General features: G+C 42.5%; 1 protein-coding gene across 6 annotated transcripts in view; it reads right to left on the bottom strand.

Moving 5' to 3' along the window:
- LOC127582098 (PH and SEC7 domain-containing protein 3-like) overlaps window positions 1-25,908 on the bottom strand; it is a 336,591-nt gene that overhangs the window by 9,395 nt on the left and 301,288 nt on the right. For all 6 annotated transcript variants that reach the window (XM_052037102.1, XM_052037138.1, XM_052037119.1 and 3 more), the window contains 3 exons: window positions 19,941-20,098; window positions 18,887-19,031; window positions 3,844-3,987 (listed from right to left, as the gene is read on the bottom strand). In XM_052037102.1, coding sequence (XP_051893062.1) covers window positions 3,844-3,987; window positions 18,887-19,031; window positions 19,941-20,098 — 447 coding nt within the window. The remainder of the gene's footprint in view (window positions 1-3,843; window positions 3,988-18,886; window positions 19,032-19,940; window positions 20,099-25,908) is intronic.

The raw sequence follows: 25,908 nt of genomic DNA, 5'->3' as shown, positions 1-25,908 counted from the left end.
ACGAGGAAATGGTGGAGTTAAGACTGGGGAAGACTTTGAGAGATAAATTGAAGGTCAATAATTCCACACCCTGTGACCCGGTGCCAGCAGATTCAAGTTTACAGGAGGGGAAGGAGGAGGAGAGTGAATCATCTTTGGGTTAGCAATAGCACATTGTGTAGTGGAGGGGCAATTATTCAATGGGAAGCTAGATTAGGCTTGGTTGATAAAGTGAGGGGGAGCTGAAGTGTGCTAACTCTGCTGATTGGCTAATTGATTGGATGCTAGTCCTTCAGTATCTGATGTTCCAAAGTAAACAATGTCTCCAAATGAACCAATTACATATTTTTCAGCACATCAATTGCAAGGTGTTGGCTTTTACTTTTTTTTCAATTTGTTAAATAAAATGTGGATTCAATGTTCATATGAACTAACATTTTAACACAAAGCAACATCATGATGAACAGCATAAGGCCAATGCTCAGCCAATTATATTTCATGCCCTTGAGTCTGACTCAAATAGATGGTTGCCTGAAATATGAATTCACCCTGTCGATCATTTCACAAACACCATTCTACAGCAAAAGGTCAGCAGATCCAGAGAATATCTGACAGACTGCAAGTGGCTTTCTCATATTCATGATACATTGCTGGCCTCTGCTCAATTCTTTTATGCACAAATTGCACGGTGTTAAACGTCCTTCCGCATATTTCAAAGTCCAATCTAAACTGCACTCTGTAAACACTGTTTTATTATTGAAATCAACATTCCAAGCAGGGGGTAACGTCTACAAGGCTAACTTTTAATTAGAAGAGCAGGGGGCAGAATTTAGTGTGGTTTCCATTCGAAGTTGTGCTCTGGAGCTTCTAGTAAGCAATAGCCTGAAGAGAAATGTGAAATTGCCAAGCTGAACAGACAGCAGCAACTAATGAACCTTTTGCCAAATTGTCTGTGCTACACCCCACAGTGTAGAATCTAGAATTTGATGGTTGGTATGCACTGAAGTTGTGTTTGCAGTATTACCCAATAGTAACATTCTCTGCTTCATAGAAACTTATTGACAGCGAATCCCTGGAATAAATTAATGATCTAGAGGTACATTTAAATTCCACCATGGCAGCTGTGGAGGTTACATTTTTGCACTGAATCACTTTGCACTAAAATGGACTGTTATTTTTGTTCTAATTTGTGTTTTTCTTGTAAAATTTGTTTATAATATGTTTTTCTTGTGAATGCTGCTTATCTGATGCTATGTGCATGTGATGCTGCTGCTTGTACATTTTTCATTGCACCTGTGCAGATATGTACTCATGCATATGACACTAAACTTGACTTTGACTTTGAATTCAATTAATTAATAATCTAGAATAAAAATCTAATAATTGATAATGCTGGTTATGAAACAACCCAACTGTCAAATCGTACGTGGTACACTGATGTTTTATTAATCTTTTCTGCTGACCTGGCCTGGTTTATACACAAATTCAGACCAGATTAAAGGGTTGTTGAAGACAAACGCCCTCTGACGTGACCTAGCAAGCTATTAAGCTTCAGCACTTCACCAGCCCTTTCTCAAGGGAAATTATGGATGTGGGTAATGCAGAGTTAAGCATTAGGTGCAGATGGATTCTGTGGTGAATTTGTCGATTTAGGGGTGGGACAGGGGGATTGAGGGGTCCCTTGAGCAGATAAGCAATACTTTTTCCCATTGCGAGCATTTAGATTTATTCCTTCTTACTAGAGCATTCCAGATAAATCTTATTAGCATGGATTTAAGAGGGTATTTATTTAGTCTTTTTTTCCCCCACACATGTACAGCTCATGTACACATGACAACTTCCATAAACACTGTATTTCTAATAATACACCTTATGGTTCTGTACATTTGTACTTTTGTCATTAAAAACACAAGGAATTCCATGTGTTTGCCATCGGTAGCTGTGACTTTGTTTATAAAAAACTTCTTTGAATATTTATCCCACATAAATTCATTGAGATTTATTAAGAAATAGAATGATTTGGATTGACACGTTAATAATGTACGTCATTCCTCAAGGCAGATGAGGAGACGATGAACAAAATTTGACCCCATTCAAAGCCGCTAGAGTCTTATGATGAAGATGTTCCCACAGTGCTCAATGGTATTTACACAACTGACTGACTTGTTGGGGGTGGTGGTAGAGGCTGATACAATAGGGGCATTTAAAAGACTCTTAGAAAGGTGCATGGAAGTAAGAAAAATGGAGGGTTCTGGGCTGCGTAGGAGGGAAGGGTAAGATTGATCAGGGAGTAGGTGTTTATATAGGTCGGCACAATGTCGTGGGCTGAAGGGCCCGTACTGAGGGCCCGTACTATGTTCTAAGTAAGTGTGGTATTGCTAGGTATGGGTGCAGTAACAGTGTGACCAGTTCACTTAAACATCCAAACCTCTGAATTACTAGTTTTGCAACATAATCACAATACTACTATCCTCCTAAAGTGGCATCAACATAAAACTTAATTAATGCATATTTTCTCATGACTAAGTATCTTCAAGAGAAGAGTGAAGACAATTGGAAGAGATAAAGAAGAGCCAATAATGAATTTGTAAACAGGATACCTGCCTCCCTCAGGGAAAGAAGAAATAATTTATTTATAATAAATTCATTTCATTCACATTTCTTGAACCAACAATTAAGCTGGAAAAAAACAGCAAAAAGTAATCAGAAAGCAATTGGTAATCAGGTAGCTGAGTGGAGATTTGATAGAGGTGGACAAGATCATGGCTGGTTTATTCCGGGTGAACCGAAGGAAAGTCTTCCCATTCATAGATGGTTCAGGGACCAGGGGGCAGAGACTTAACACTGTGGGCAAAAGATACAAGGGGATAATGAGGAAATACTTCTTTTGTGGAGAGGAGATTATGATCTGGAATTCCCTGTCTGTAATGGCAGAGGAAGCAGAATGAATCAGGGCTTTGAAAAAGAATAGGTTCGGTACTTGAGTTAGAATAAATTACAGGGCAACGAGGAAACAGCGGGGGAACAGGGCTAAAAAGATTGTTGCATTTGGAGCTGACATAGTGTCAGTTGGCTGAATGACTCCATCGATTCAATGATTCTTTAAAATTGCACCTGTTCACGTGTAATCATCCAACCGTGAGAACTACACCAAGGAATGTCCTTATAACTGAGAAATGTTGACATGTATAGAATACTCACAAGCTGGCTGTTTCAAATTAAATGACAGGACCTCTCCTGGTCAATAACATGAATCTCTGAGGCACCCTTAAAATAGTAAAAACCTCTGTATCAATCAAAGTCTCACCTTGAGCTGACCAAGGAGATGTTCAGGCAAATGACCAAGGGCGTGGTTAAGCTGATAGGTTTTAAGGGGCATTTTGATGAAAGAAAGATTAGGGGTGTAATCACAGAGTAACGGACCAGAATACTAAAGGCATGCTTGCCAAAGGTGCAAAAATAACCAACCTGCACAACCCTAATGACTACCTCAGTATAGCAACACTATGACCACTTTGCATTACAATGGACTATTTTTTGTTCTAATTGTAAAAACTGTATAATTTATGTTTTCCTTGTGACTGTTGAGTCTCTAATGCTCTGTGCCTGTGATGCTGCTGCAAGTAAGTTTTTCATTGCACCTGTGCACACATGTACTTGTGCATGTGACTTCGACTTCGAATAACGCAGCAAATACAGACACTAAGTTGTATTGCTGAGCATTTCTTGTGGCAGTCTAATAGTTAACATGTGAAAATAGTTTGCTTCTGTACACAGCCACATGTCTTCCTGCATATGTTGAGCCTGCTCCTTCTCAACCCAATGGTGTGTTGTTATATTGCAGAGACAAATGCCAGACCCTACCTCAAATTCCAGGTAGTGCTCTTTCAGTCTGTACTCATCAATTTCCTTGGCTTTGACCTTCTTGTCGGGTGGGTAAGAACGATGTTCAGTGAGCTCAGTGGATATCTGCTTCAGCTTGGCCTCGTGTGACTTCATCTGATCTTCCTGCAACAGATAATTCAATAACAAAATAATTACATTAATGATAATAAGTAATTAAAATAAGAACAAGTACTAGGTGTCTGGCTATAGCCGCTTTGGTTTTAGTGGCATTTTCAAACACCACACAACGTTTGATCATTTTAAACAGTGACAATGCTTATAGAATCTTTGTAATACTTCAGCTTAAGCACCAAACCTTACAAAGTGACAGATCCACAGACAGGTGCTGGGGTGCTTAAGATCTGAGGAAGGTCCCTGTTCTGAAATGTTGACTGGTTTCTCTTTTCACAGATGCTGCTTAACTGGCTGAGTTCTTCCAGTATTTTCTGTTTTTGCTTCAGATTCCAGCCAATTCAGATCCCTTGAGCCTCTCTCTGTCTTTCCAAACCTATCAGAGGAAGTCTCGCTTCCCTTTCCTTCATGTACTTCTCTTGTCTCCCCTATACTATTTGCCTTTTCTTTGTGGTAGACCATTTTACATTCTTACCATTCTTTGGGTACAGGGGTTACTTCTGAATTCACGAGCAATTTTATGTGATTCCAAATGTTCTGAATGATTGGGATAGATCTATTGATTTGTTAATAAGGAGAGGGATTTGGTTTCAGTGTAAGTGGATGTGCTGAGGTTGACAAAGTCTACAGTCAACATAAGAGGGAGAAAACCGCAGGGCAACAGGGAAAGAACAGAACAAAAAACAAACCGCTGGAGGAACTCAAAGCATCAAGCAGCATCTGTGGATGCAAAGAGATGGTTGACATTTAGGCTCAAGACCTTGTATCAGGACTCTGGGTCATGATCCTATATCTCCTTGCCTCCACGGATGCTGCTTGACCCACTGAATTCCTCCAGCAGTTTGTTTTTTCTCCAGATTCCAGCACCTGCAGTCTCTTATGTGTTTAGGGCAAGCAAGACTAATTGGACAGTTCTTCTAAAGGAAAAGCACTGGTTTGATGAACCAAATCATTCCCTGTACATTGAAAGATGTATTGAAGCAAACAGAAGTCAACTTAAAAAGGCAGCTCACTGTTTCATGGACATAATTGTCACTTCCATGCAAACCATGCTTCCTTGGTGAGGGATTCAGCCATAGGATTAGACTGGAGAAGCTGGAGTTGTTCTTGGAGTTATTTGATCGAGGTGGACAAGACTGTGAACAGTTTAAATGTGGTGGAGGGGAAATGTTCCCATTAAAGGATGGTTCAAGGATCGGGGACAGGGTTTCAAACATTTGGCCCAAAGATATAAAGGGGATGGGAGAAAATTCTTTTTTAAGACAGAGAATGAATATGACCTGGAACTCACTGCTTGTAAGGTGTTGTAAAAAGAATCAATCACGATTTTTAAAATGGAATTGGATAGGCATTTTAATGTCGACCATCTCTTTGCACCCACAGATGCTGCTTGATGCTTTGAGTTCCTCCAACGGTTTGTTTTTTGTTCTGTTCTTTCCCTGTTGCCCTGCAGTTTTTTCCCTCTTATGTTGACTGTAGACTTTGTCAACCTCAGTACATCCACTTACACTGAAACCAATTTCAGAGAAAATAATTAGCAGGGCCAAGGAGAAAGTACGAGGAATGGGACTTATGGGATTGCTCTGCTAGGAGCTGTTATAGGCTCAAAGGGCTGAATGTCCTCCTTAAGTCAAGTCAAGAGTTTATTGTCATGTGCGCAACTACACTGAGGTTCAAATACAATGAAAAACTTGCTTGCAGCAGCATCACAGGCATATAGGTACAGACATACTACTGATTTGAACTTAAACTTGCAACTTATCAGAACCTCAGGAAGGTAATATTATACATTCTAGCAGTTGACTAACACTCGAAGCATTGAAGAAGGCTACAAGCAGCTCTGACCAAGAGGTGGATAATTACCACCACTTCTTGCTTCTGGTTTTCCACCCTGTGCTCTGTTCTAGGAACCACAGGGTGGGTGCTCTTCTCTCCCTATGGCCATCAGTACTTTCCAGACAGGCCCCCAATGTTTGTGCTACATTATATTTAAAACAGTTTTTGCACAGTCAGCTGGACACAAACACTGAAACGTGCTAGGATAAGGCAGAGGGGATGATGGAAGGATGCTTTTCTGATTGGAATTCGTGACTAGTGGTGAACTACAGGAATTGGTGCTAGGGCTCTTGTTCATGATATATATCAATGACTTGGATGTGAATGTAGGATGTATGATTAGTAAATTTGTGGATGCCAAGAAAGTTGGCGGTGCAGGGGATAGCGAGGAAGGTTGTCTGAGGCTGCAGGAGGATATAAAGCAGATGTAAAATTGGGCAGATATTAGTCACATGTACATCGAAACACACAGTGAAATGCATCTTTTGCGTAGAGTGTTTTGGGGGCAGCCCGCAAGTGTCGCCACTCTTCCGACGCCAACATGGCAGGCCCACAACTTCCTAACCTGTACATTTTTGGAATGTGGGAGGAAACCGGAGCACCCGGAGGAAACCCGTGCAGTCACAGGGAGAACATATAAACTCCTTACAGACAGTGGCCGGAATTGAACCCATACACAGTAAGTAGTAGGGTGCCGAGGAATGTTGATGAACAGAGGGAACTTCAGGTCCACAGTTCCCTGAAAGTGGTAACACAGGTTGATAGAGTGATGAGGAAGGCATATGGCATGCTTGCCTTCATAGATCAGGGCACAGAATATAAAAGTTGGAACATTATGTCACAACTTTACAAAATACTGGTTAAATCTCATTAAGTATTGTGTGCAGTTCTGGTCGCCACACTATAGGAAAGATGTGGTTGTGCTGGAGAGAGTGCAGAGGAGTTTCTCCTGGATATTGCCTGGATTGAAGGACTTTAGTTATGAGGAGAGATTGACTAGGCTGGGTTTGTTTTCACTTGAACAAAGGGGGCTGAGGGGTGTCCTGATAGTCGGGTGAGTCTGATATCAGTGGTAGGGAAGCTATTGGAGAGGATTCTTAGAGATAGGATTTATAAGCATTTGGAAAACCATGGCCTAATTAGGGACAGTCAGCATGGCTTTGTGTGGGAAAAGTTATGTCTTACTAAACACAATGATGCTGGAGGAACTCAGCAGGCCAGGCAGCATCACGTTGATCGCCTGCTTTTCTCTACAGATGCTGCCTGGCCTGCTGAGTTCCTCTAGCATTATCGTGTTTTTCATCTAGATTCCAGCATCTGCAGTCCTTTGTTTCTCTTGTGTCTTACTAAGTTGATTGAGTTTTTTGAGGAGGTGACAAATGTGATTGATGAAAGTAGAGCCGTGGATGTTGTCTACATGGAGTTTAGGAAGGTATTTGACAAGGTCCCTCATGGGAGGCTTTTGTAGAAGATTAAGATGCATGGGATCCAAGGTGGATTGGCCGTTTGAATTCAGAATTGGCTTGCCCATAGAAGACAGTGGGTAGTGGTCGATGGGACTTATTCTGGCTGGAGGTCTGTGACCAGTGGTGTTCTGCAGGGATCCATACTGAGACCTCTGCTGTTTGTGATATATATAAATGACCTGGACAAAGACGTAGATGGGTGGGTTAGTAAGTTCACAGACAATACAAAGATTGGTAGTGTTGTGGATAGTGTAGAAGGTTGCCAAAGGATACAGTGGTATATAGATCAGTTACGGATATGGGCAGAGAAGTGGCAGATGGAGTTTAATCCGGCCAGATGTGAGGCGTCACACTTTGGGAGATCAAATGTAAAGGGACAGTACACCATTAACGGCAAGACTCTTAACAGTGTTGATGTACAGAGGGATCTTGGGGTCCAAGTCCATAGCTCCCTGAAAGTGGCAGCACAGGTTTATAGGGTGGTAAAGAAGGCATATGGATTGCTTGCTTTTATTAGTTGAGGCACTGAGTTCAAGAGTTGGGAACTTACGTTGCAGCTTTATAAAGCTCTAGTTAGGCCGCATCTGGAGTACTGCATGCAATTCTGGTCTCCGCATTTATAGGAAGGATGTGGAGACTTTGGAGAGGGTGCAGAAGAGGTTTACCAGGATGCTGCCTGGATTAGAGAGCATTTGCTATAAGGAGAGGGACAAATTTGGGTTGTTTTCTCTGGAGCGGCGGAGGCTGAGGGGAGACTTGATAGAGGTTTATAAGATTATGAGAGGTAGAGATAGAGTAGACAGCTGATGTCTTTTTCCGAAGGTCGAAATGTCTAATACTAGAGGGCCTGCATTTAAGGTGAGAGGGGGTAAGTTCAAAGGAGATGTGCGGGGCAAGTTTTTTACACACACAGTGGTGGGTGCCTGGAATGCGCCGCCAGGGGTGGTGCTGGAGGCAGATACAATAGCGGCATTTAAGAGGCTCTTATGGGCACATGAATGTGGAGAGAATGGAGGGATATGGACCATGTGCAGGCAGAAGGGACTAGTTTAGTTAGCCATTTAGTTACTAGTTTAATTAGTTCGGCACAACATCGTGGCCCGACAGGCCCGTTCCTGTGCTGTACTGTTCTATGTTCTAGAAGTAAATAAAATTATAAGAGGCATGGATAGGTTAGATATTCTGAATCTTTTTTCCCCTGGTAGGGGTATCGAAAACAAGTAAACATAGATTTAAGGTGAGAGGAAGGGGTTTTAAAGGAACAGGAGGGGAAAGTTTTTTACATAGAAAGTGGTTGGTTTCTGGAACTCACTGCCAGAGGAGGTGATGGAGCCAGATACAATCACTATGTTGAAAAGACATTTAGACAGGCACTTAAATAGGTGAGGCACAGAAGGATACAGACCTAATGTGGGCAAATGGGATTAGTGTAAGAGGGCTAAAAGGTCAGTATGGATGTGGTGGGCTGAAGGGCCTGTTTCTGCACTGTGCTTCCATGATTCTAGGGTGCAAAGCAATAATAAATAAAAGGACAAGGGAATTCAAGGCCAGAACTTAACAGCAGAGATCGAGATTACTATTAAATCAGTTCCATCATCATTTAAGGGGCAGCTGGCAGTATCACGGCAGTAGGTGCAATTTGTAATGCAATGCTGGAAAGATTCTCATATCACCGCATGTCAAGTCATATTTCCATGGCAACACCATATGCTAAAAGCTCAGAAGCAGGTAGGATGCAGCCAGCAACTCAACTGGTATCGACACTTGGGCAGCAGGATAGCACAAGATGCCAGCACTGCTGTCACTATTGGGAACGGAAGAAGCAGTAAGTGAAATTACAGGACTCGCGTCAAGTGCCTGTGTACACCATTAGCTGTGCAGAGGCAGCAGCCATTTCCCGGAAAGGAAGGTCAGTGTGGGAAAGAACGGAAGGCAAATAATAAAGCTAAACCCTTACAGCTCAGAAACAATCAATGCCGATAAATCCATTGAGGATGTAATGTAGTTGTATAGGGCCCTGGGGAGACTGCACCTGGAATATTGTAACAAAAACCAGAAAATGCTGGAAATATTCAGCATTCATGGAAAGTGAAATTTAATGTTTCAGGTTGAAAACCCTTCATCAGAACTGGTGATGAACTCTGTTTCCCTTTCCACAGATGCTGCCTTATCTGCTGATTGTTTCCAGCATCTTCTGGTCTTAGAACATAGAACATTACAGCACAGTACAGGCCCTTCGGCCCACGATGTTATGCCGACATTTTATCCTGTTCCAATATCTATCTAACCCTTCCCTCCCACATAGCCCTCCATTTCATTATCATTCATGTGGCTATCTACGAGTCTCTTAAATGTCCCTAATATATCTGCCCCCACGACCTCTGCCGGCAGTGCGTTCCACGCACCCACCACTCACTTTATTTCTGATTCCCAGTTTTTGATTTTCAATACCTGGACTATTGTACATAGGTTAGGTCTCCCTACCTAGGCAAGGATATACTTGCAATTGAAGTTCACCAAAGAACATCAGAAGATTGGAGTTCCGTATGGGTATGTGTCATAAGATTCAGCAGACTGGGGCTGTACTCTCTGGAGTTGAGTAGAATGAGAGATGATCTTACTGAAACATACAAAACTCTTCCAGGACTTGTCAGGGGAGATGCAGAGCTGATGTTTTCCCTGGTGCTGGGTGCTCAGAACCAAGGGTAACAATCTCAAAATAAGGGGTTGGTCATTCAGGACAGGGAGAAGAATTTTTCACCCAGAGGGTATTGAATCTTTGGAATTTCTTCTCCAAGTAGGTTTTGGAGGCTCAGTCACTGAGAACATCCATGCTATAGATCGATAGATTTTTGGGTGTTAAGGTAATGTTGGGATATGAGGTTAGTACAGAAAAGTGGCATTGAAATTATATATCAGTCAATCTTATTGGATGACAAAGCAACGAGGGGCCGAATGGGCAAGTGCTGTTTTCATTTCCCATGGTCAGAGCTTAATGTTCATTTTGCCATGAGACTGGTGAGAAAGTGGAACTTGCTACCGAGTGAAATGCTGAAGATACATAACAAAAGCACAGAGGAGAGGCCCGATGCCTACATGAGAGAGAAAGGCTGATAGGACCAGTTAAATTAGAGTGGACAGTGACTCTTGTAGAGCATTAACACTTGACTCTTGTAGAGCAGTAACACTAGCAAGGGATTTGCTGGGCCAAATGGCCGGTGGCAACCATTTTGTAAAATATCTGTAGATGGAAACTTACAATCCACTGTTTTCGAGCTACTAGTATAGAACACAGTAAGAATGCACTCAAATGTATTAAGCAATTATTGCTCATATTGTGGAGTGCCATGTATAGCGTTGGTCTCCTTATTCAAGAAAGAATGTTAATGCATTGGAAGCAGTTCACAGAAGGTCTACTGGAATAAAACCTGGAATGGGTGGGTTGTCTAATAAGGAAAGGTTGGATAGGATCGGTTTGTATCCATTACAAAGAGTGAACAGGGACTTGATTGAGACATTTAAGATCCTGATAGGTTTTGGCAGGTTAATGAGAGTGTTTCCACAGGTGGGAGAATCGATAATTAAGGACAGTTATTTAAAAATAAGGGGCCACCCATTTAAGACAGAGATGAAGCAGTTTTTTCTCTCGGAGGGTCATGAGCCTTTGGAATTCACTTCCTCAAAGGGTAATGGAAGGTCACCAGGGTAGACAGGAAGGTGAATTTGACATTACAATCAGGTCGGTCATGATCTTATTAAATTGCAGAGTAGGCTCGAGGGGCCAAATAGTCTACTCCTGCTTCGAATTCATATATCCATTTGTATATAGACAACTGTACTTTCTATTTTAAGCACTCTGGACAATAGTGGGATACACCATCCATGGAGTCACCACGTAATAATGGAATCAGACTACCATCCGTGCTTTGATGTATGCTTTGATCAGTGGACCGAAATGTACAGTATTAATCACCATGGGTCTCCCCAGCTAATGAAATCTTTAAGAGAGAACTCAAAACCCTTTGTAAAAGGAGGCAGGGCATTCAAAACAAAGGATGCTGTGCTAAATACACAGCATTTAGCACATATTTTCTGTCTAAGTTACAGTGGCAAAGCAGGAGATTCCCAGCCTCACAATTCCTGTGGAAATTGCTTTCTAAACTGCCCTGAATTCAACATCAAGCTGAAGGTTAATCCCTCATGTTGTAAAGGTGGCCCAGGTCACACACGTGTCGACACAGCTACCAGTGGAGGATGGTGGGAGGAAGGACAAGGCCAGTTTGGGAGGAGAAGAGCTGGTACCATGGAGAATGCTCACGTGGATTAGCACAAAACCAAATAATTCCCAACACAAGGAGCAGTTGCTTCTCTGAGCTGTCTTCAGAAAAGGAGCTTGTGTGCTGAATAATGAACGTGATCATTGATGACCTTCTTTGAGAGTCGAATGTTGGATTTATGGAAACTTACAGCATGAGAGGAGGCAATTTATCCCATACCATCAATGGATTAAACATCCCAGCAGGTTACAAATCTTCAAGCATTCATGCAGGTAACTTTTTAAATGCGATGGGGCTCTCTGCCTCCAATACCCTTTCAGCCCAGTCCAGTCAACCTCTCCTCATTTACCTTTCAGGAACTAAGAAACAACAAATGAACTTCCATATATACTACAGCAATGGATTTCCCAAGATAAACTACCAGCTATAAAGTGTCATGAAAGGAACACCTAGTTTGTCCTCTGCTTTCAGTACTTTGCGTGTTAAGGATGAGAGGTTAATAACTAACACTACTGATATCAGCCATAAAAATTAAGATATTCTGAGTGGCACAGGCAATTAGCATATGCAGTGGGAATTGTTAATTACAATGACAAGTAATAATTAGTAAAAGTACTCAGCATATCAGGCAGCATCCGCGGAGACAGAAAGAGAGTTAACTCTTCAGGTTGATGACCTCCTGTCAGAATCCAGCAGTTGTCTTGCTTTAACATAGTCTTCAAATGACGCAAGAATAGTTAAAACCAGAAATTGTTGTTTGAGGAAATTAATGTTGAGATTAACAACCATGACTGATTTTGCTTTCCTGAGGGATTTGAGAACAGGTATGGGATGAGGTGATACCTGTGACACAAACATTTCATGTAGACAAAACTAAACATGGATATTAATAGTTATGCATAAGACGGACTTAAATATTTAAAAGGCCCCCACTGTTTCAGGTTGGCTGATCACTTCCACTAATCTGCTCCATGTGTTTCAACATCAAGAACCTTATGCTTGCAATAAGTGTATCATTATGAACCACAGAAGGTAGAAGGCTGACTAATAGCTGAGTGTTGGCAATCAAATTCAACACATTTGAATTAAAATGACTGTAAATGGTGCATGAGTGAATTTAATCAAGGTTGTAGAAGGAAGCTTGAGAAAAAAGGGGGCACCATGTAATTGGAAGAGCTCAACAACCCTGGACTGATTAATTCCACTCTCAGACAATTCTTACTTTTTCCTGATTAATCCCTTATTAGTTATATGCGAGAATAACCTTCAGATCGACAGTGTCTGTCACATAAAGAGAGGCAATCTCGATCCACAATAAAGAATCTGTCTGCTCTATAAGATTCAGAAGGATACTCTTGTGTCCCTCCAGGCTTTACATTTTGCTGGTTTGAATTCAAGACATTTCCCCTTTGTTTGCAAATTAAAGTGCACCATTTATGAAGCAGGATCCTTTAAATAATTAAAGAGTGGCTGTCAAATGTAACTAAATTATTCTTTCTTGCATTGCTTGTTGTTACTGATTTATTTTTGCCTAAATACTAAGAAGGTTGATGAGATTATTGGGGGATGAGGCCAGAAGGAACAGGCTCCACGTAGCATTATCAGGCAATAACTCAGCGTCAGCTCTGGACACATTCATTTGTGGGCTCCAACTATCATTATCATTGCAGTCAAACGCAAATATTTTTAACAATGAACAATCTGCTGGAGGAACTTAGCTGGTTGAGCAGCATGTGTGGGGGAAAAGGAATTATCCACGTGTCGGGTCGAAACCCTGCATTCCATTCCCCCCACAGATGCTGCTCGACCCGCTGAGTTCCTCCAGCAGATTGTTTGTTGCTCCAGATTCCAGCATCTGCAGTCTCTTGACCTCAGAAATTTTTAATCTGAGTTGTTTCTCTGTAACAGTACCAAAAGATTATCCGGTCGTTTGTGGCTCAAAGGGTAGCACATTGTTCTCTGTGCATTTAAACTCCAATCCAGAGGACAATAGCACAAAAATCGGGGCTGAGATGCCAGTGCAGTACTGAGGGACTGTTGCACTGTCATAGGTCCCTTATTTGAACTGAATTTAACTGAATCCTGATTATGTTTTCACATGAGTGGAATAAGACCAATGCCATTATTTTGAAGAAGAACAGACGTCTTTTACCCAGAAATAAAAACGAGAAATGCTGGCACGTCAGGCAACAGTGGTACAGCATCTTTCATCTGATATCTCTAACGAAATGTCATCAACCTGAAATGTTAACTCTGTTTCTCTCCTCACAGTTGCTGCCAAATCTGCTGAGTATTTCTAGCATTTTTCTGTTTTAGAGCCATAGAGTACTGCAGCACAGAAAGAGGCCCTTCGGCCCATCTAGTCCATGCCGACCTGATCTTCGGCTTAGTCCTATCTACCTGCACCCGGACCATGTTCCTCCAAACCCCTCCCATCCATGCACCTACCCAAACCTCCCTTAAATGTTGCAACTGAACCTGCATCTACCACTTCCGCTGGCAGCTTGTTCCACACTCACACCACCCTCTGAGTGAAGTAGTTCCCCCTCAGATTCCCCTTATATATTTCACCTCTCACTCTAAACCTATGTCCTCTAGTTCTAGTCTCACCCATCCTTAGGGGAAAAAGCCTGCATGCATTCACCCTATTTATACCCCTCATAATTCTGTATACCTCTATAAGATCTCCCCTCATTCTCCTGTGCTCCAGGAAATAAAGTCCTAACCTATTCAACCTTTCCCTATACCTCAGGTCCTAATCCTGGCAACATCCTTGTAAATTTTCTCTGCCCTCTTTCAAGCTTATTGATATCTTTCCTGTAGGTAGATGACCAGAACTGCACACAATTCTCTAACTACGGCCTCACCAACGTCTTGTACAAATTCAACATAACATCCCAACTCTTGTACTCAATGCCCTGATTTATGAAGGCCAATGTGGCAAAAGCTCTCTTTACGACCCTATCTACCTGCGGTGCCACTTTCAAGGAACTATGGATCTGTATTCCCAGATCCCTTTGTTCTACCACACACCTCAGAGCCCTACCATTCACTGTGTAAATCTTACCCTGGTTTGTCCTCCCAAAGTGCATCACCTCACACTTGCCTGCATTAAATTCCATCTGCCATTTTTCAGTCCATTTTCCCAGCTTGTCCAGGTCACTTTGTAAGCTTTGATAGCCTTCCTTGCGGTCCACTACGCCCCCAATCTTGGTGTCATCCGCAAATTTGCTGATCCAGTTCACCACATTATCATCTAGATCATTAATGTAGATGATAAACAACCACAGATCCAGCAGCAATCCCTGCGGCACACCACTAGTCGCAGGCCTTCAGTCAGAGAGGTAACCGTCCACTACCACTCTCTGGCTTCTCCTGCTAAGCCAATTTTTATTTCAGATTTCCAACATCTGCAGTTTTTTTTTACTTTTTAGTTCCCATGCAGTGTTTTGGGCAATAACGGCACTTCAATCAGCATTTCTGGGAACCTGTTATCAGCTCATTCCCAGTACTTCATGGTGAAAGGAGTGGAGGCTGCCTGTATTGCAAGTCAGCCCCTGTATTGTCCTTAGTACTCGCAACCTCTGGTACAGGTTGAGGCTAACTGTGGTTCACAGACTCCTTGACCTCTGATGGGACTGCTCATCAGGGAATCAGGGGAGGAGTGGGGGCTCACAGGACATCATAGTCTGGCTTCATGCTCAGGGGAAGTCTCCCGAGAGACCCATGCATTGCTACCCAAACCCACTTCTATTTGCCCTCAATTTGCCCCCTTCCATCGCCACAAAGAGATTGCTTTAAGGGAGCAACACACAAAAGATGCTGGAGGAACTTCAGCAGGTCAGGCAGCATCTATGGAGGGAAGTTAACAGTCGACGTTTCGGGCCGAGACCCTTCATCAGTATTGGAAAGAAAGAGGGCAGAAGCCAGAATAAAAGGGTGGGGGGAGGGAGAGGAGCACGAGCTGGCGGGTGATAGGTGAATCCAGGTGAGGGGGGAGGGTAGGTGGGTGGGGAGGGGGGGAGTGGGAATGATGTGAGAAGCTGGGAGGTGATAGGTGGAAAAGGGAAGGCTGAAAAAGATGGAATCCGATAGGAGAGGACAGAGGACCATGGTGGGGAACTAGAGGGAAGAAGGTGTGGGTGATGGGCAGGTTGGGAGGGCAGGGGATGGGAAAGAGAAGGGTTTAAGGGGAAACATAGTTGGGGGGGGGGGGGGGTGGAACAGAGGGGACTGGTTACTGGAAGTTAGAGAAATTGATGTTGATGCCGTCAGGTTGGAGACGACCAAGACGTGTTGTTCCTCTAAGACTGCTGACCCATTTTCAGAGTCCACATGTGAGTGCAATTGCTACTTCTCCTGCAGGTGACAGTGTCTGTGAAATGTGCAGGTTGTCCTTTTAATGATTTTAAAAGGGAAAGGCCTTACATGTGACAGGTAGTTGGGGCGGTCGCATGAAGTGGGGGTGGTGGGGTCCCACACACAAATCCCCATGAAGCAAGCTTCATCCGTAGTTGGTAACAAAGTGTGATGTGTACATTAAACTTTACCTTATTAAACAAAACTGGGAACCACACTAAGTCAGTAGATGGCCAGCCTTTTGGACAAATGTTTTACAGAACCTCGTACAGGAGAGAGCAGCAGAGATGGGAGGGCAGAGGTTATGGGAAGGAATTGAAAAGGTATGCCCACCAATGGCAGAACAATGCAGACTGAAGATCCCATTATAGGGAGAGTGCAGAGTTGCACATCTGAAGGATACGGAGAACAAGGATCAGGATTTTAAAATCTAGGCTTGTTTGTCAATAAAGATAAGATCTTTATTAGTCACATGTACATCAAAACACACAGTGAAATGCATCTTTTGCATAGAGTGTTCTGGGGGCAGCCCGTAAGTGTTGCTATGCTTCCGGCACCAACATAGCATGCCCACAACTTCCTAACCCGTACATCTTGGGAATGTGGGAGTAAACCGGAGCACCCAGAGGAAACCCATGCAGACACAGGGAGAACGTACAAACTTCTTACAGACAGCTGCCAGAATTGAACCTGGGTCGCTGGCACTGTAATAGTGTTACACTACCGTGCCTGTATTCATCAAAGCAGGACAGGTGAAGGAGACCAGTGTATGTTAAGGCAAGGTGGGAATTGGGAGGCCAACCAGGAGAGTATTGGAATAGTCAAGTCTGGAGGCTTACGAGGCAAGGATGAGGATCTTAACAGCAAAGGACATAGTGGATCGTGATGGAGCCCTTATTCAATTTGACTCACCCCAGAGTCAAGCAGAACACCAAGGAACACCAATGAAGGATCTTTGACCTGAAACATTAACTGTTTGTCTATGCACCAATGTTGTCTGACCTGCTGAGATTTTCCAGAATTTTCTTTTTTTTACTTTAGAGCACCAAAGAATTGAGACTTACCAGTGGAAGGGATGAGGAACGGAACTGGAGAAGAAGCAAAAAATGAAACCCAACAATGTGACACTCTCTCCGTTTGAATTCTTTCAGATTGTACATGATGCTCAACTGACGTTGGGAAACCACAGTAACAGTGACCACTGGAATATCCAGGGCTACAGCAACCACTGGAACATCCAAGGGGACAGTGACCACTGGAATATCCAGGGCTATTGTGATCACCAGAACATCTGGGGCTATCTACCTACTGATCTCCCTCCTCTTCACTTTGGGAAGGTGCTGGGAATGCTAAGTCCCAAAACTCTCCACCGTGCTGTATGTGGACACAAAATCAGACCTCCAACTGCAGCCACAGTACGTTCAAGCACCAATCCCCAGAATTATGTTAACAAAGTTGTCACTGTGATCCAGTCAAGGAAAGAGAAAATAACAAGAGGGTGGTTGTACAAGATACAGAATAAAGGAAAATAATTATCGCTGCCCATTCATCTGAATGAGATAACATCAACCTAATACACTCAAAGAGAAACTGATGTTTGATCAGGTGTCAGTTCAATGCTCCATGAGTTAACTGTCCATTAACTACAAAATACAGTAGGTGTAAAGTAGCTGGATGTCAGCTTCCCCTGAGTAAATTAGATTAAAATTACCCCTCAAGCCTTTGCCACATCACCACTGCATTCTCAACTTGTGTGTATGCGTGTTTGCGTATATCTTGTGTGTGAATGTGTTTGCATTTGTGTCCATGGTGTGTGTGTATGTGTGTGATACCCTCTTATCTTAACCTCCTGCACATGTAAATAATATTGCAGCTGCTCTGACAGAAACTAATGCAGCCCCACTGCTATCTAGTTAAGTTGAGGTTGGAACAGAAGATTCATGAGCAAATAAAACATGCAGTGTTAAATCCAAACGAACAGATCCTAAGATTTCAGATTTGCCCACTTCCATATGGGAGGTCATCTGATTTCATCAAAGGTTGTAGGTGGGGGTAAGACAAGGGTTACAATCGGCCCAAGTGCATTGAGTGTAAGAAGGAAAGGTAAAAGTAATAGATTGCTTTTGTTTCTTTTCTCTTAACTTCTACATTTTCATTTATTTCCTTTCAATTGTGGGTGTGACAATGGACGTTAGATCACACTCATCATTTCAGGAACAGCTTCTTCCCCTCCACCATCAGATCTCTGAACGGTCCATGAACCCATGAACACTGCCTCATTATTCCTCTTTTGCTCTATTTATTTATTTTTGTAACTTATAGTAATTTTTATGTCTTTATGTCTTGCACTATACTGCTGCCACAAAACAACAAATTTCACGACATATGTCAGTGATAATAAAACTGATTCTGACTTGTTTTTGCTAATTACTGTGTTTAAGATAGTCCCTCCATTCTTTTGCATCTTATGTGATGTAGCAAATGCGACAGTGTGACTTGGTTAGGCATTGCTGAAGATTCTGCAACATAGCACTCACCACCTATGTTCCTGGGAATGTTTCTCAACAGCAAAGTTTTCTGTGGAAAGTTAAGCCTGATGACTTTACAATGGTGGAGCATGGCTTCAAACTGTCAGGAGTGTTTGGAACTCTCTTCCCCAAAGAGTAGTCGAACAACAGTCACAGAACATAGAACAGTACAGCAGAGAACAGGACCTTCAGCCCACAATGTTGTGCCAACAGAGCTAATCCCTCCTACCTACAGAATGCCCATATCCCTCCAGTCGTTGAATATTTTTAAGGCAGGTGGGGTTGGACGGTTACCAGGGGTAGGGAGGAAGGCAGAGTTGAAATTACAATCAAATCAACCACGACCTTAATAAATGGCAGAGCTGACTCGGGGCCAAGTGCCCCACTCCTGGACCCAATTTGTTTGTTCACATGTGACCCTCACCTGTGACATCTTGGTGGTGGTGGCTGGCAAAAGGGGACGGCTGAACCGCTTCTGGGAACCAATGGCAGCTGGAAATGGAGGGGCAGAAAACATAGCCGCGACTAGGTTCATTCTGTTTATCCAAGACTCCATTTCTTCAGGGCTTCTGTGAAAAAACGGACATCCAGAAAGTTATAGCAAAAGTAAAGCGGCAACTGTAAAAAAACACAACAGTGGGTTCAGTCTTGATGCGATATGGTGGGCTTTTTATGTAAATATTCTGCTCGCTTCCGTGCCCTCACAACACTTATTGGTTAAGTATTTGGCACATAATTGCTGTGTGCTCTTCCCCTTGCCGGCCATTATCACTTTCACCTCCAAGTTGTGGGTTCAAGCCCCGCTCCAGAGAGTGGAGGTGAGAAATCTAGGCGCAGTGGGCAATAAATGGCGGCCCAGAACTGGCTTACACTGGAAGGAAAGTCACTGAGATATGGGAGAATAGCAATTGGCATCAGTTCCCAGGGAAGAAGAGGGACCATTTAAAGGACAAGCAATGTTAAGGGGTAAAATAAAGGTTCAGTGAAACACTTTTAAAGGAACATAGCAATTATAAGAGGAAAAGAAATACATGTTTTCAGGTTGGACACTGTGGTGTGTGATCACACCTGTTTGCCTCTGTCCAGGAGCACGCGTGCACCCACACACATATGTCATATCCAGTTACATATGGCATGTGTGTTATATACAGTTGCAACATGGCATATGTGTTATATGTGTTACATACAGATATATATATGTATTTTGTAAACATGTGTAAAAGACACATTTACAAGATACATATGAGATGCATATGAGAGCCCAGGTATAGCCGTACACACACACACACACACACACACACACACACACACACACACACACACACACACACACACACACACACACACACACACACACCCCTGAACAACATGCTCTAACTTCAAAAAAACTATGATTCAGAAGGTTCTTTTTCCTTGTCCATCGCACACCAAGCTCCTGCATCCCCTCCACCAATCCATAATTCATAAAGGTCACGCACTGTGCTTGGAAAAGGAAGACCCTCCAGTCGGCCGTTTTCAGCTTGAACACGTTGGGTCGCTTCTCATACTCAGTAGCTTTTATCGCCAGTGTGTGATGTATGCTGACTGCATTTTTTAAGTCATCTTCTGACAAATTTTTCTCTGGCTTGTATTCATCCTTTGGAGGAAACGTAAAAGTGAGGGAATCAGTAACTTTTCTCAGATGCCAATTTAAGGCTGAGGACAGCAGTGAGTCTATTCATCCACTCAGTTCACTTTCTAGCCCTGCTGTCTGGCTGTAGGTCCCTAATACTGTCACTGCTCTGTCAGTTTCAATCATGGTTTAGCTACATTCCCTGGATCACAAGTAGTGCTGCATTAGAGATAGGCTAAGCACTAAGTAGATGAGGGTTTATATAATTAGAGTCATAAAGTAATACAGCAGGGAAACAGGCCCTTCGGCCTAACTCATCCATGCTGACCACAGTGTCCACCAAGCTAGTCTCATTCACCTGCGTTTGGCCCATATCCCTCTAAACCTTTCCTATCCATGTACCTGTCCAATTGTCTTTTAAATGTTGTTATTGTACCTGCCTCAACCACTTCCTCTGGAGGCACGTTCCATTTACACACTGCCCTCTGCGTGCAGAAGTTGTCCCTCAGGTTCCTTTTAAATCTTTCCCCTCTCACTATGCCCTCTAGTTTCTGGTTCCCTTTTCCTGGGAAACAGACCATGTGTGTTCATCCTATCTATGCCCCTCATGATTTTATACACCTCTATGGTGTTACTCCCCAGCCTCCTACCCTCCAGGGAATCAATACCTAGCCTCCCCATACCTCAGGCCCTCGAGTCCTGGCAGCATCCTCGTAAATCTCTGCACCCTCTTCAATTTAATGATGTCTTTCCTATAACAGGGCAACCAAAACTGTACACAGTTCTCCAGGTGTGGTCTCATCAATGTCTTGAACAATTGCAACATAGCGTCCCAATTCCTATGCTGGTGACGGCCAGCGTGCCAAACGCCTTCTCCACCACCCTGTCTACCTGTGATGCCACTTTCAGTGAACTATGTACTTGTACTCTTCGGTCCCTCTGTTCCACAATGCTCCCTGGGGCCCAACCATTCACTGCATAATTCCTACCCTGGTTTGACTTCCCAAAATGCACTTTGCACTTATCTGAATTGAAATCCATTTGCCAATCTTTGGCCCACTTACTTAGCTGATCAAGATCTTCCTGTAATTAATGCAAGGTTATGTCCATAGAAACATACATGACAAGAAGACTCCGTAAGCAAAACACCTTCAAATCTGCATAAATACAAGGTGCAGAGAGGTCCCAAATTTAAAGCCCTGTCTGGCTGTATTGGTTCACCTTGGCTGGTGTTGCAACAACTGCCCCGATACTGCTGTGATGGGAAGTAATAAGGGGCAAGAGGTGCCTCTCAGCAGGAGGTGCTACTCATGAGCAGTAGTTCAGGAGTGATAAATCAGGGTACGTGTTGTAAACTGCCTCCAGTGAATTCACATATAATTGGCTAAAAGAAGCACAAGACTCATGTGTGATGGCCTCCATGGCCAAGCAACCCACTAATGAGCAGTGTCTGAACGGGCAGATGAGCCAATGGGCACTTGGGGGGCTATTGGGACAGTTTGCCCGTGAATGACAATGCTTCCATGAAAAGGAACACAAATAGAACTGGTGGGTCAAGGGATGTGGGGGTGGAGATAGAGCAACATTGTAGAGGGACAGAAAAATGCGGCACAAATGAAGGCCATTTGGCCCATCGGGTCTGTACCGACTCCATGCAAGAACAATCCAGCTGGTCCCACTCCCTTGCCTCTCCCTGTAGCCCTGCAGAGTCTTTCCCTCCACATAGCTATCTTCTCTCTTTTGAATGGTACATTTGAACATTCCCCCACTCCCATGCCTGGCAAGGGGAAGGGCCTGTTTCCATGCTGTATGACTCTACGACTCCCGATCTGAAAAATCTGGGGCTTTGCACAAAAATTGTTTGAATGGTACAAAATGAAGAATTTTGTGCAGCCCTGTTGAGAACATGATATTAAACATGGGCTACTGTTGGATGAAGTCCAGAAAAATGTAACAGCCTGACTAAGTTCGTTGGGATTTATTCTCCACACAAGTAATTAGTTCTAATCATCCTGTTCCTGCACCCGTTCATCTTTCTATCGAATCTAATCTTCAACACAGGCACAAACCCAACAACCTCAACCAACAATGCAATGAAGTCTCCCCTACTCTTTGTTCTAAATGTCTCACACTCAGGGGAAGAGTTCATCTTTGGTCGCCTGTATGAGAATTTTGGCTACCACTCTGCTTACATTCAGTTCCATTGAAGTCAATGTTAGCCAATACTCCTGCACATAGTTAGTGAGTGCAGACGAATTTCTCCCCCTTAATTTTACATCTATGCACTGTCATTTTAGACTCCTCAAACACTGGAAATATTCTGTTCCATCCTTTCATAGTTTTAAATACTTCCATCACTTTATTCTGTAATTTACATAGTTTGAACAAAAAAGTACATGTTTTGAGACTTCATATTTGTGTTTATTCATTCTGGTCACATCCTAGTTAATCTGTGTTGTACTCTTGCTGTGATCCACTGTTCCCACACTCCACTGAGTCATACAGGAGCTGCTGCTCTAATTTATACATGATCTTATTCTATTTTAACATTATTTTAATCTTAATATATTTATTTAATAACATATGTTTATATATAAATAATATTCTAGATATATAATATTTCAATCTTAATATAACATTATTAATAAATCCTTGACTTCCATGCGATTTTCTAAGGGCTTATCATGCTGAGGTGTGCTGAAGTCTGCAGCAGTGAGAATCTTACATTTACACTATAATTATTCCAATTCATCTTTTGTTTAAAATCAAATGCACACTTTATGATTGAATTTTACCTGCCATTTTTTAAAACTTATCCCGCTGGCTTATCAACATTAAACTGAGACCTCTATTGGCTTTGAAGGAATTAACTACAGCTATTTTGTGCCCTCCTGGACATTTTAACAGTTAATCTCAGTGTGATATCTTCTTCTACTTCTTAGGAAATCCCTTGGGATAAAGAAGGACATGCTTCCACAAATGGGGCAGGAGGTGCCTGGCTGGGTAGTTTGTGAGATGATGCTCTCCTTCTGTTACTTAAGCATGGCTTGGGTGTGGTCCCCAAAGCTCCTCCTCCACTTTGAGCAGTCACGGGCCAGAAATTCCCAGAAATCAATGGACGATGTCGCATTTCTTCAAGGAGGCTCCGAGCGTGTCCTTGAATCTTAGATACAAACCACTGACATACACAGTGGACAAGAACAGTGTCAGAGCTGAATCCTGTGGATCAAGACCACCTGCTTCCAATCATTGAAAAACTGTCCCAAACTCATCTCTTTGTAATCTGGCTTTCCATTGTCCTGCTAATTACAAACCACAGAATCTTCTCCCACAATTGCATAGTGACACTTCATCAAAGTCCTAGTACCGAGCATCTACCACATTTCCCCAATGATCATTGTTCCCCTCAAATAATTCCATGAGGTTCGTCAAGCATGTCCCTTCCCTTCGAGTTCCTTTTTGGCCAGTTCTAGTCTTTAACTTGTCTAAATATGTGATTATTCCAGCTTTAGTTAACAATTCTAAGGTATTCCCTACCATAGATATTAAGTTAATTGATCTATAATTTGTGTATGCTTTTAAAAATATATTAGTTGCTTTCCTTTGTTTCTACAATAGGCCACTTAAATGTAACTTAATCTTAAGGTCACTGCAAGTTCCTTCCTCAAGACATTGAGCTTCTTCTCATCAGGCCCAAACAACTAGCTGTCCGTTAGCCAAAGTGACATCCAAGTCCTGGTCTTTATTTGACAAGATGCCTCTCTTCCCTGGTATTCTCTTTAGTGAAATCCCAGTATTCCTAGTGGAGGCTTCCCTGGATCTGTGAACAAAATTGTTTGATCACATTAAAACAAGCAAATTAGAGAGCATGCCTATGATGGAATGTGTCCAATTTACCGAAATTCACTCAGCAATCTGCTGGTCCTTGTGCAGATCCAGAGAGGCCTCCCTACCCCTTTCAGAGAGCAGTCGATTAAAATAAACTGATGTTCTCGACCTTCAGTACTGAGGCAAGAGTAGGAATCAAAAGTGCCTGTGGAGACTGAAGGATGTGAACTGGTTGCCAAATGTATAGAAACCATAGAAACACTAACCTCTAGCAAACCTTTGCTTATTTTCACAGTGCTAGCTTTTCAATACACAATATTAAAAGAAAAACAATTCTGCTACTGTGGATTCAGAGCAAGATTCTACCTGCTCACATTTAAACTAGCAAAGTAACATTGTTAAAAAATTCAACCTACACCATACCCTCCAGAGAAAATTGCTCACCACAGGAATTGGTTGTATCAATAATTAATAAGATTTGACAAATTTTGGCTGGCAACTGTATAATAAATATCATCATTTCTTCTCCCTGTCTAGTTAACGCAACTTCGTCAATTAAGCTCTGCACCATCCATTCCCCCAGTCAGAGAACAGCACACTCAATCATCTGGATGGCCCTGAATGTCAACAACAAAACAATTGCTGCTTTGACTCCAGTCAGTGCAACTTTTAACTTATGCCTGAGTCTGATTCGAAATTTTACCTAAATCAGTAAAGAAATCAATGCTCTGACCACAGAGTTCAAACTAATAAATTAGCACAGACCCCGTTCAACTGCATTGCTATTCTGTTCACCTACACCAAACTAAATAACATTGATTGACTCGTAACTGTAAGAAAAATAGTTCTGCACCTTGGAATATTAGAAACAGTTTCCACTGGCAGGAAGGTCAGTAATCAGAGAACACAGATTTACGATAATTGGTGAGAGGGGAATTGTAATAAATCATTATTATACAGCAAGTGTTTATGAATTAAGGCAGACTGCCTGAAAGCAGATTTAAATGCGTCTTTTACAAGAAAATTGTATAATTAGTTGATAAAGGGAAACTATGCTGAGCTATGAGGAAAGAGAAAGTGAGAGTGGAGAGTAGAGCCAGGAGAGTCACGATGAATCAAATGATCTCTCTCTGTGCTGTATGAGGTGTTAAGTCCCCATCTCTTGCTATCCAGTGAAAGAATGGCACTGATACTGGATAACTTCACCTTTTGTACATCACGTGCTGTTGAAACAACAGAGCCAACAATCCTATTCGCATGAACAGCTGTGTGGTTTTGTTCAGGTTTCCTGCCACCCATGGGAGGAAGATTTATGTTAATTAATATTAAATTTATTTTAATTTAGTGTTTATGTTAACTTATGTTTGTCATGTTTGTACTTTACTGCTCCAAAAAGCTCATTTTCATGGCATTTATACCCAATGTATGTATGCCTGTGACACCAATAAACTTGAACTTGAGCTGGGGTCCACGTAACCATTCGGAATCTCGCCTTTGCACTCTTGGACTGTGGTTCCAGGGAACTGAGGACAAGGCCACATTTCATCATGCTATGGCACCAAATATTGGAACACTGGTCAGGCTGATCCTCAAGATGGTTTCTCCTTGACATTGTGGTTATCAATAGAAAGTGAGCAATACAACATGAAGAAATAATTCAGGATTCGACCCATTGCTTTGCTGCAACCAAATCTCTCCATTCTCTTTACTCACACTCTACCCTTTCCTTCACTTCCACATTTCTTTCTCTGATTCTGAGTTTTCTTTACCGACAGAATTCACAAGGTACAGTGTCGATGAGAGAGGCTAGTTGGTCTTTCTATCTCAGGACAAAGCAGATGATCAACCTGTTGACATGGAGTGACAACCAATAAAACAACTCAAAGGGTAAAATGAGTGACAGCAAAGTTAGGACCCAAGTAGTTGGCAGTTTAAATGGAATTGGCAGCTCTGTTGTTTCACAGTGCTTGATGTACAAAAGGTGAAATTTTCTAGTATCACATGCC

This window comes from Pristis pectinata, chromosome 2, assembly GCF_009764475.1.
Source record: "Pristis pectinata isolate sPriPec2 chromosome 2, sPriPec2.1.pri, whole genome shotgun sequence".
In the NCBI taxonomy this organism is placed as follows: domain Eukaryota; kingdom Metazoa; phylum Chordata; class Chondrichthyes; order Rhinopristiformes; family Pristidae; genus Pristis; species Pristis pectinata.
This window is presented reverse-complemented; position numbering and strand designations above follow the sequence as displayed.